The following is an 11918-nucleotide window of genomic DNA, read 5'->3' as shown; positions in this document are numbered from 1 at the left end:
CAGAATGGTTCCAAGGATGATGGATTTTAACCACAAGGTTAGGTTGGAGAAGCTGGTGTTGTTCTCATTGGAGCAAAGGAGGTTGAGGGGAGATTTGATAGAGGTGTACAAGATTATGGCAGGTTTAGATAAGGTGGACAAAGAAAAGCTGTTCCCATTCGCTGATGGTACAAGGACGATGGGGGACACAGATTTAAGGTTTTGTACGGGAGATATATCTACATCACCGTTCCTTCACTGTCACTGGGTCAAATCCTGGAATTCCTCCCCAACAGCACTGTGGGTGTACCTACACCACATGGACTGCAGCGGTTTAAGAAGGCAGCTCAACACCACCCTCTCAAGGGGCAATTAGGGATGGGCAATAAATGCTGGCCCAGCCAACGACACCCACCTCCCATGAATGAATTCAAATAAAAAGATGCGGGGGGATGTGAGGAGGAACGTCTTTACACAGTGAGCGGTAATGACCTGGAACTCGCTGTCTATGAGGGGGTGGCAGCAGAGACGGTGAACGGTTTCAAAATGGAATTGGACGGGCAGTTGGGGGAAATAAATTTGCAGGGCCATGGGGAGAGAACGGGGCAATAGGTCTGACTGGTTTGCTCTACAGAGAACTAGCATGGACTCGATGGGCTGAATGGCCTCCTCTGTTCTACAGGTGGACATCCATTGACTGAATCAGGCAGCAGAAGACATTCTGCGATTCACAACTGTTTTATTGTTAAACTATAGTTCAGGACAAATACCAATTTCCACTCTTCCCTTCTCGATCCTCTCCTGCAGAAGCAGCACACCCCACCATCCCCCAGCTCTTAAGTACAGGCTTCACTGAGCATCACCTGCTCTCAACTCACCCTGAAGCTTGTCCTGTTTACTCTTAAAGGGGCCTGCATTTCGAACATTGTCATCCTCTGCCTTGGTGACTCTGTGATCGAAAAAAAACATGTTCAGCTGCTCCAGTCTCTCCAACTGACTGAAGTCGCCTCATCCCTGGTGCCATTCTCGTAAATCTCCTCTGCATCCTCTCTAAGAACTTCACATCTTTCCAAAAGTGTAGGGCCCAGATATAGGGTTCCATTCTAGAGGGATAGAATTGAAAAGCAGGGAGGTTATGTTCAACTTGTTTCGAACCATGGTTAGACTACGCTGGGAGTACTGTCAACATTTGTGATCTTTTAATAAAAGGAAATAGAGGCACTGGAGAAGGGGCAACAAAGATTCACAAGAATAATACCAGAACTGAGTGTATTTAACCCTCAGGAAAGGCTGGGGCTGCTTTTCTCTAGAAAAGAGAAGACTGAAGGGTGACCTGATGGAAGTCTTTAAGATGATGAAGGGGTTCAATAATCCAATAGGGACTTCATGAGAAACCTCTTTACCCAGAGAGTGTGAGAATGTGGAACTCACTACCACAGCGAGTGGTTGAGGTGAATAACATGAATACATTTAAGGGGAAGCTAGATACATACATGAGGGAGAAAGGAATAGAAGGATATGCTGATGGGGAGAGATGAGGGGTGGGTGGAGGCTCATGTGGAGCATAAATACTGACAGAGACCAATTGAGCTGACTGGCCTGGCCTTCTGCTGTGGACTCAATGGAACAGAGACAAATGTATTTATTTTAGATCTACCTGTAGTGGTAGGAAAAACACTATTTACTATCCAGGATAAAATAAATGTACTTCATCAGCTTTTGTGGATTATTTCAGTGGAAATGTGCACTCCCAGGCTCAAAGAGCATCAGCCACTGGAAGCAAAGTCGTGAGACCGGCCAGTCCAGCAGAAAGAAACCCTCCGACCCTCCCACTTCACCCAGTGTCAGAATGAACATGGTTCAGTCCTGGATGTGATTAACAGCAGCAATGACAGCAAAATCCAACACCTGGAATCACTTGTGAACTCGCTGGTGTCTCCGCAGGCAGGATAAATGAGTGAATTCCTTCCCACACACGGAGCAGGCGAATGGCCTCTCTCCAGTGTGAACCCGCTTGTGTGTCTGCAGGTGGGATGACTGAGTGAATCCCTTCCCACACTCGGAGCAGGTGAACGGCCTCTCCCCAGTGTGAACGCGCTGGTGTGTCAACAGGGTGGATGAATGACTGAATCCCTTCCCACACATGGAGCACATGAATGGCCACTTTCCGGTGTGAACCCGCTGGTGTGCCAGCAGGTTGGAAGAATGACTGAATCTCTTCCCACACACAGAGCAGGTGAACGGCCTCTCCCCGGTGTGAACTCGCTGGTGTCTCAGCAAGTCGGATGACGTTCTAAACCTCTTTGCGCAGTGAGAGCAGCAGAAAGGTCTCTCCTCAGTGTGAATGCGCTGGTGGGCCATCAGCACCTGAGAGCTTTTGAAGCCACTCCCACAGTCGGAGCATTTAAAAGCTCTCTCATTTGTGTGCGTGACATGGTGTCTCAGCAGGCTGGATAACTGAGTGAACCCCATCCCACACTCCGTGCAGGTGAACGGCCTCTCCCCAGTGTGAACTCGCTGGTGGATCTGCAGGCTAGATAACCGAGTGAATCCCTTCCCACACTCTGAGCAGATGTAGGGTCTCTCCCCAAAGTGAACTCGCTGGTGCCCCCGCAGTGCGGATGAATCACTGAATCCCTTCCCACACTCAGAGCAGGTGAACAGCTTCTCCCTGGTGTGAACTTGCTGATGCCTCCGCATGTGGAATAAATGAATGAATCCCTTCCCGCAATCAGGACAGGTGAACGGCCTCTCCCTCGTGTGAGCTCGCTGGTGTGTTTGCAGGTGGGATGAATCACTGAATGCCTTCCCACACTCCGAGCAGGTGAATGGTGTCTCCCTGGTGTGAACTCGCTGGTGCCTCTGCAGGTGAGAAGAACCACTGAATCCCTTCCCGCATTCTGAGCAGGTGAATGGCCTCTCCCCAGTGTGACTGCGTCGATGAGTTTCCAGCTCAGATGGAAACTGAAATCCCTTCCCACAGTCCTCACATTTCCATGGTTTATCCATGGTGTGGATGTCCTCGTGACTCTTCAGGTTTGATAATCAGCTGTAGCGTGTCCACACAGAACACTTGAACAGTTTCTCTCTGCTGTGAATGGTCTGATGTTTTTCAGGCTGTGTAATTGGTTAAAGCTCTTTCCACAGTTAGTGCACTGGAAACACTTTCACTCAAGTGAGCGTGTCTCGGTGCTTTTTCCAGTTGCACTGACGTTTAAAATCCTCTGAAGCACACAGAACAGACAAAGATCTCTCAGTCTAGATTCAAAGATTGATCATATTCAGTTCCCATGAATTGAGTGACTCTGCCAGGTCTTGATGTGATGTTTGATTTCAGATTTCTGCTTGTAAATCCTCCCCCCTGTAAAAGGAGTTTACAAAAGTCAACACTGTCAGTACAGGATAGAAATACAAAACAGACAATTCTAGTTTCGATGGAACATTCTTTCCTCTCTTCTTTGAGCTGCCCACTGAATGAAAATACGTCTAGATTGCTCTGTAGAGAGTCGGCATAGACGCAGGTTGCTGAATGGGCTCCCTCTGTCGTAATGATTCCGTGACCGGAAATAACTAATGTAGCTATAGTACTATATTACAAAACTAGAAATAATAATAAATGTGTTTTATTACAGAACCATAAACAATATATGTAATATGTACCATATAACAACACTAGGCATATCTCTGGCCTATATTAATTAAATGTCAACTATCTCCTATGGAAACCATCCTTTTAATTGTGAACATTAGGAAAGAGACCATCCCTTTAGCCAGACAAATAAATGTGTTGAAGGGTCATGAGGACTCGAAACGTCAACTCTTTTCTTCTCCGCTGATGCTGCCAGACCTACTGAGTTTTTCCAGGTAATTCTGTTTTTGTTTTGAATTTCCAGCATCCGCAGTTTTTTGTTTTTATGAATAAATGTGTCAAGCTGAAGGAGCAAAGGATGTCAATGTCTTTAAGAGAGAGAGAGACCTGGGCCAACCTTTCCAGAGTCTGCAACCTCCCTGGATTCACTTCCTTTCCCGTCAGTTCGTGCAAGTCAACAATTTGCCCCAGAATGAGAAAAGAAATGGAAAGGGGGAGAAAAGAAAGTGTTTTACTCACAGATGTTGGACACAGGAGGAAGTTTTAGTCTGTGTGAAGCTCAATCTTCATTCACACAAAGCCCACGCTCTAATTGGCTGGAGGACCAGAGGCCTTCCGGTCCTCCCACTCTTCCTATTGGTCAATCCCTCAGCATTACGGGAAGGGGCGGCTCTCTCCCGCACATGCGCAGCTTCCCCTCTCCCGTGTTCTCCGAGCGGCTTCTCGCTCGGGCCGGAGCCGTCAGCCGATTGCCTGGAAACTTGGCTCGAGGAGGGGGAGGGGGAGGGGGAACAATGGGTGGGGGCGGGGCTCCTGTGTCCGCGCGCCTGGCCTGCGGACTCGTACCCGATAACGTCACCGCAGAGCAGAGTGATTCCTATTGGCTGATTCAGACAGGGTTCCATTGTGGACGTCACAATGCGGAAGTTGGACTATGAGCTTCAGACTAAAACTTCCTCCTCTGGGCAACATCTGTAAGGAAATCAATGTTTCCCCCTTTCGATTTCTTTTCTCATTCTGGGGGGAAACTGTTGACATGCAGGAACTGAGCGGAAAGGAAGTGAATCCAGGGAGGGTGCAGATTCTGGAAAGGTTGGCTCAGGCCTCTCTCTGAAAAGAATTGTGACACCGAGTGAGTGTTTCCAGTGCACTGACTGTGGAATCAGCTTTAACCAGACTGAAAACACACTGTCATTTATAGCAGGGAGAGACTGTACACTTGTTCTGTGTGACGACGAGGCTTCATCTAATTGTGGAACCTGGAGAGACAAAAGGACACCTACACCATGGAGAAACCGTGGAAATGTGGGGACTGTGGGAAGGGATTCAAAGCCCCGTCTGAGCTGGAAACTCATCGACGCAGTCACACTGGGGAGAGGCCGTTCATCTGCTCTGTGTGTGGGAAGGGATTCACTCGGTCATCAGAGCTGTTGAGACACCAGCAAGTTCACACCGGGGAGAGACCGTTCGCCTGCTCCGTGTGTGGGAAAGGATTCACTCAGTTATCAACTATGCTGCGACATCAGTTAGTTCACACCGGAGAGAGGCCATTCCCCTGCTCTGTGTGTGGGAAGGGATTTACCCGGTCAACCCATCTGCTGACACACCAGCGAGTTCACACTGGAGAGAAGCCATTCACCTGCTCTCAGTGTGGCAATGGATTTGGGGATTTCTCCAGCCTTGCGAGACACCAACGAGTTCACACTCAAGAGAGGTCCTTCACTTGCTCTGAGTGTGGAAAGGGATTCACTCTTTCATCGAACCTGAGGAGACACCAGCGAATACACACCAGGGAGAGGCCTTTCATCTGCTCTGAGTGTGGAAAGGCATTCACTGAGTCATCAAACCTGCTGAGACACCATGGCAGTCACACCGATTAGTGATCTTTTAGATGCTCTGACTGTGGGTGTTAACTGTAACAATTGAAGTTAAGTATATACAGGTGGAGTGCATTGATTGGATGGTTACTTGAGCACATATAAAGAGACATTTACTGAGGTAGTGTGGAGTTGAGTCAGGAGGCATATACTTGTAATATTTCACTCTGTGAATAAATCACCCTTCCTTCAGTGTCGCTGTGTTAAAACCCTGGAACTCTCTTCCTAACAGCACTGTGGGTGTGTCTACACCACATGGACTGCAGCAGTTCAAGGAGGCAGCTTATCACCACCTTTTCAAGGCCAGCTAGAGATGGGCAATAAATGCTGGCCCAGCTAGTGATGCCCTCATGAAAGAATTTAGAAAAAGAGAAATTTCTGCCATTTGGCAGGATTGCAATCTTAGGATCATGGAATTCCGCCCTTTTTGTGTGTTTTTTAACCTCCGCCTCCTCAGAGGTCGATTTGAAACATATGACACTTTAAACGTGTTCTTTTCAAACTGTGCAATGTATTGACTGTGTTTCGGGTGCGGTGCTGGATCGCGAGCTGCCAGGTGATGAGGGCAGGATTGAATGTAACGTGTGAAGGCCACAAAGCGCGGGGGACAGTTCTGAGATCGCATGTGGCCGGGAAGGCGAGGCGGCCGGGCGGGTGGGACATCCCTGCAGACTGGGAGGAAATCAGGCGGCTGGCAGCCGACTTCCAGAGAGCACAGTTTGCAAGCACCGCGCAGAGGGCCAACTGTGCAGTTTTGATCTCCCCTTTCCCCCTGCCTGTGGCACCTGCTTTAAGATCACCGATACATTCAAATATTTTTAACAACATATTTAACATTGACGCACCATAACTTATCCATAAAACTGTTTGTTCTGCCCCTTCGACTGTCCTCAATAAAATGTTATTTGGAAGACTCATCCTCTTCCAGAGCCTGCGGATTTCAGTTCGGATTAACAAGTTCATTCAAAAATCTTAGAGCGATGCTCCAATAAAAACCTCAATGGTCCAGCATTTCTCTGAGCCAATTCTGCAAATCAAAAGACTCCCAGCTCCACCCTGTGGACTCAACTCAACTCTAAGATGCCAGCAGGGGTTCAGCGTCTCCGAGCTCGAGTGAGCAGAGTTCCCGGTCTGGAACATTATCCACTGTCAACTTCCAGCTCAGGCCTGTCCTGGACAATCTGCTTTTTCTCCCTCTCTCTCCCCCAATAACCCCGGACTCGCTGTGGGCAAAGACTGGCGAGATCTCCCTTTCGGACTGTTTGGCACCCTTGGCCCAAAGGTCTCTCTCTCTCTTAGACCAGTATGTGTGAGTTTAGGGGTGGGGGACAGTTTTGCTGAACTTTTGTGTTCCAAACTCGTTTTCTCGGTTATAAAGCACTGGGTCGTTGGCCCGATCATGTGCCCGAACCTCTGTATTCTCAAAAGCTGCTTCACTTTATTGACCAGCAAGGAAAGTTGAACACAACTGCATCATTGAAAATTAGCAGCAACAATTGTGTCGACAGGAGACATGGAGCATTCAGTTTGTAATTTTGTTTTAACAAACCCTGCAGAATGAGGTAATAATCTGAATTGTAGAAGCGTGGCTGAAATGAGTTTGGAGATTGTGGCTGCCCCCATATGTTTGGAGGAATCAGTTACAGTGATTCAAAGTTCTTCTGTCCATAACAGTGATTTGTATTTAGAAATGGGCTCTAGTGTCTTCAAACTTCCCAAGGTGCTTCACAGGAGCATTGGAAAACAAAGTTTGACACCGAGCCACAGAAGGAGACAGTAGGTCAGATGCCCAAAAGCTTGGTCACAGGGGAAGGCTTTAAGGAGAGGCTTAAAGGAGGAAAGGGAGGTAGAGAGGCAGAGAGGTTTAGGGAGGGAATTCCCGAGCTCAGTGCCCAGGCAGCTGAAGACACGGCCGCCAATGGCGGAGCGGTTAAAATCGGTGATGACCAAAAGTCAAGAATTTGAGGAGCACAGAGGAGGGCTGTGGAGGTGGTGGAGGTTATGGAGATAGGAAGGGGCAAGGCCGTGGAGGGATCTGAAAACAGAGAGGAGAATTTTAAAATGGGGGCATTGTTCAACCAGGAGCCAGTGTAGGTCAGCGAGCACAGGGGCGATAGGTTGTAATGTTTTACAATCCAAACTCTGTGTTTGGAGCTAACGAGATCAGATGTAGCCCTCGATTCATTTCCCTCAACTTCAGGCAGAGGGAGTTAGACTCAAGGACACATAATTGGGTCACTGAGTCCAACTGGACCTCCCCAGCCAAAGGAAGGAAATCAGTCAAGAATTTGACCCTCTTCCCCATAGTCTACATTTCAATTATATTTCAACTAGATTAGAATTGTCCCGGATATTATCAGGGTCTGGGTAGAATCCTCAGCAAATATTCCCCAACCAATAAGGAAATAGGAGTTGGGTTCACTGAGAGTTTGATACAGAAGATGGTGTGAGACGATTTCAGTTTTAAAGTTACACACAAATTTATTACACTAAGAAAGCATGTGATTTGGTCATTCTACAAAGAGTATAATTTTCAGAGCTAAATAAATCCAGAAAATAAAAGAGAACTCATTCATATTTCTACAGGAGAGTCCAAAATTCAAACTTTACTTGTAATAGATATAAGAGTTCTCAGAGAAAGTAAGAATATCCATCAAATATTAAAGTGATATTACCTTAATCCCCCAATGCGTGAGATTTGTTCGGTTCAGAACAAGTCTGAAGTCAATCGACGAGAATCTAACGAAGCTGAAGATTCAAGATTGGGTTGAGATATTTATCATGAATTTTGGGGTTTTATAATTAATGGTTACGTGGGAGATATTCATTTGATCAATCAGAGACCGCCCCTAATTAGTATCCTATAGTTGGTAAAAGGACCACCTATTACAATTTCCAGGAAATGTTATTTTGAATTTATTCCTGAAAACTGGACTTTATGTAACACTCATGTTAGTCAATGTTGCTTAGTCAAGGTGCTGTGTCCAGTAATATAATAAAACTTGAGGCCCAGAGTTTTATTTATCTGTTTTGTGACTTTATTTATCAGGGCTAATGTTGTAGCTTGTGTGCGAGTGTCATAGCAAGACCCAGAGAATTCCATGTTTGAGGTGTGCGGATTTCTTATCAGTGAATTCACATTGGTTGTGAAGGAAATTAATCTTGCTGTTTTAATAAGTGAGTTTAGACCCCTGTTCAATATGTTTCCCTGCGAGTTTACCAAAAGTGTTTTTTAAGCTAATCTTCCTGTGTTAATTCCATATTCTTTGACCTTGATTCCTTCACACCACATCCCCTGGTGCCAGTCTTGTCAATCTCCTCTGCACCCTCTCTAAGAACTTCACATCTTTCCTAAAGTGTGGGGCCCAGATATAGGGTTCCATTCTCGAGGGATAGAATTGAAAAGCAGGGAGGTTACGTTCAACTTGTTTCGAACCAAGGTTAGACTACACTGGGAGTACTGTCAACATTTGTGATCTCCATTTAGAAAAAGGAAATAGAGGCACTGGAGAAGGGGCAACAAAGATTCACAAGAATAATACCAGAACTGAGAGCATTTAACCCTCAGGAAAGGCTGAGGCTGCTTTTCTCCAGAAAAGAGAAGACTGAAGAGTGACCTGATGGAAGTCTTTAAGATGATGAAGGGATTCAATAATTCAATAGGGATTTCATGAGAAACCTCTTTACCCAGCAAGTGGTGAGAATGTGAACTCACTACCACAGAGAGTGGTTGAGGTGAATAACATGAATACATTTAAGGGGAAGCTAGATACATACATGAGGGAGAAAGGAATAGAAGGATATGCTGATCGGGGGAATTGAAGAGGGATGGGTGGAGGCTTATGTGGAGCATAAATACTGACATGGACCAATTGAGCTGCCTGGCCTGGCCCTGTGCCGTAGACTCAATGGAACAGAGACAAATGTATTTATTTTAGATCTACATGTAGTGGTAGGAAAAACACTATTTACTGTCCACGATAAAATAAATGTCCTTCATCAGCTTCTGTGGATCATTTCAGTGGAAATGTGTACTCCCAGGCTCAAACAACATCAGCCCACTGGAAGCAAAGTCGTGAGATCGGCCAATCCAACAGAAAGAAACCCTCCAACCCTCCCACTTCACGAAGTGTCAGAATGGACATGGTTCAGTCCTGGATGTGAGTAACAGCAGCAATAACGGCAGAATCCAACTCCTGTAATCACTTGTGAACTCGCTGGTGTCTCAGCAGATGGGATGACCGAGTAAATCCCTTCCCACACACAGGGCATATGAACGGTCTCTCCCCGGTGTGAACCCGCTGGTGTGTCAGCAGGTTAGATGAATTAATAAATCTCTTCCCACACTCACAGCAGTTGAACGGCCTCTCCCCAGTGTGAACCCGCTGGTGTGTCCGCAGATTGGATGGATTAGTGAATCCCTTCCCACACATGGTGCAGGTGAACGGCCTCTCCCCAGTGTGAATTCGCTGGTGTGTCAGCAGGTCACATAACTGAGTGAATCCCTTCCCACACATGGTGCAGGTGAACGGTCTCTCCCCAGTGTGAAATCGCTGGTGTATCAGCAGATTGGATGAATCACTGAATCCCTTCCCACATTCAGAGCAGGTAAATGGCCTTTCCCCAGTGTGAACTCGCTGGTGTCTCCACAGACTGGATGATGTACTAAAGCTCATTGCGCAGTGAGAGCAGCTGAATGGTCTCTCCTCAGTGTGAATGCGCTGGTGGAGCATAAGTTCCCGAGAGCTTTTGAAGCTGCTCCCACAGTCAGAACATTTAAAGGGTCTCTCAATGGTGTGAGTGACATGGTGTATGAGCAGGCTGGACGATTGAGTGAATCGCTTCCCACACACGGTGCAGGGGAATGGCCTCTCCCCGGTGTGAAGTCGCTCGTGTGTCAGCAGGGCAGATGTTTGACTGACACAGTCAGAGGAGGTGAATGTTCCCACCCCAGTGTGAACGCCCTGATGTGTCATCAGGTGGGCTGCTTGAGTGAATCCCTTCCCACAGTTAGAGCAAGTGAACGGCCTTTCCCCAGTGTGAATTCGCTGGTGTGTCCGCAGGGTGGATGAATCACTGAATCCCTTCCCACACACAGAGCAGGTGCATGGCCTCTCCCCGGTGTGAACTCGCTGGTGTCTCAGCAGGGCAGATGAATGACTGAATCCCTTCCCACACTCAAAGCAGGTGAACGGCCTCTCCCCAGTGTGACTGCGTTGATGAATCTCCAGCTGAGATGGGGACCTGAATCCCTTGCCACAGACCTCACATTTCCACGGCTTCTCCATGGTGTGTGTATCCTTGTGTCTCTCCAGGTACGACTTTCAGTTGAAGCCTTGTCCCCACAAAGAACATGTATAATGTCTTTCCTCACTGTGAATGGGGTGATGTTTTTTCAGGTTGTTTAAAGCTCTTACAACAGTCAGTGCACTGGAACACTCTCATTTGGGTGTGTGTGTGTGTCTTGCTGCTGTACCTTTTAAAGCAGACAGAACAGTGATTCCTTTCTCGTTCCACATTGAAAACCTAATGATATTCAGGTCCCGATAAATCAAGCTACTGTCAGATCTTGACATGAAATTTGGTTTGAGACTTCTGTCTGACAATCATCCCCTTCGAATACCCTGTAAAAGGAGTTTACAAATGGCATCACTGTCAGTGCAGCACAGAAATTCAAAACAGACAAATCCAGATTCTATGTATCATTCCTTACCCCTCACTCTTCAGAAGTCAATCCCAGGCACACTCTCTCCATTCTCACTCAGCTGTACTGAATATACACCCTTCCAATGCTCCTGAAGGAGCAATTACATGCTGATCGACAGGTCCTTTGTCACTGGTTCATATCCTGATGAGACAGACTCGATTGCTCTAAATAGAGTCAGCATTGACTCAAGTTGCTGAATGGACTCCTTCTGTGCTGTAACGACTCTATGACTGGAAATATATAACATAGCTACAATACTATGTTACAAGACCAGAAAGAATAAGAAATGAACTTTGTTCCAGAACCATAAATAATTTACATAAAATATATACCATATAACAACAGTAGACTTATCTCTGTCCTACATTAATTTACTGTCCCCTTAAATGTCAGCCGTCTCCTGGGGAAACCACCCCTTTAATTGTGAACATGAGAAAAGAGACCATCCTTTTAGCCAGACAAATAAATGTGTCAAGTTGAGGGAGCAAAGGATGTCAATGTCTCTAAGAGAGAGAGAGACCTGGACCAACCTTTCCAGAGTCTGCACCCTCCCTGGATTCACTTCCTTTCCCTTCAGTTCCTGCAAGTCAACAATTTCCCCCCAGAATGAGAAAAGAAATGGAAAGGGGGAGAAAAGAAAGTGTTTTACTCACAGATGTTGGACACAGGAGGAAGTTTTAGTCTGGGTGAAGCTCAATCTTCATTCACACAAAACCCGCTCTCTGATTGGCTGGAGGACAAGAGTCCTTCCGGTCAACCGATTCTT

The 11918-nt window shown here is 46.7% G+C and overlaps 2 protein-coding genes across 4 annotated transcripts; both read right to left on the bottom strand.

The window, feature by feature from the left end:
• Positions 1 to 380: 380 nt before the first annotated feature.
• On the bottom strand, positions 381 to 11918 carry LOC121273770 (zinc finger protein 229-like). Of its 3 annotated transcripts, none has more exons than XR_005942075.1 (2): positions 4088 to 4294; positions 381 to 1082 (listed from the first exon to the last, which is right to left on the bottom strand). XR_005942075.1 is itself a non-coding variant. In XM_041180935.1 (2 exons), exon 2 carries the CDS (start codon positions 2986 to 2988, stop codon positions 1894 to 1896), a length of 1095 nt encoding a protein of 364 aa, XP_041036869.1. In that variant the 5' UTR covers positions 2989 to 3340; positions 11806 to 11918; the 3' UTR covers positions 1766 to 1893. The 3 variants fall into 3 exon arrangements, 2 of the variants coding, with proteins under 2 accessions (XP_041036869.1, XP_041036870.1); XM_041180935.1 differs by lacking the exons at positions 381 to 1082; positions 4088 to 4294 and adding exons at positions 1766 to 3340; positions 11806 to 11918; XM_041180936.1 differs by lacking the exon at positions 381 to 1082 and adding an exon at positions 1766 to 3340.
• LOC121273771 (zinc finger protein 229-like) lies at positions 7941 to 11586 on the bottom strand. Its single transcript, XM_041180938.1, has 2 exons — positions 11159 to 11586; positions 7941 to 11069 (listed from the first exon to the last, which is right to left on the bottom strand). The coding sequence occupies exon 2, from the start codon at positions 10731 to 10733 to the stop codon at positions 9648 to 9650; it is 1086 nt and encodes a 361-aa protein (XP_041036872.1). The 5' UTR covers positions 10734 to 11069; positions 11159 to 11586; the 3' UTR covers positions 7941 to 9647.

The sequence above is a fragment of the Carcharodon carcharias genome, assembly GCF_017639515.1.
Source record: "Carcharodon carcharias isolate sCarCar2 chromosome 27 unlocalized genomic scaffold, sCarCar2.pri SUPER_27_unloc_1, whole genome shotgun sequence".
In the NCBI taxonomy this organism is placed as follows: Eukaryota; Metazoa; Chordata; class Chondrichthyes; order Lamniformes; family Lamnidae; genus Carcharodon; species Carcharodon carcharias.
This window is presented reverse-complemented; position numbering and strand designations above follow the sequence as displayed.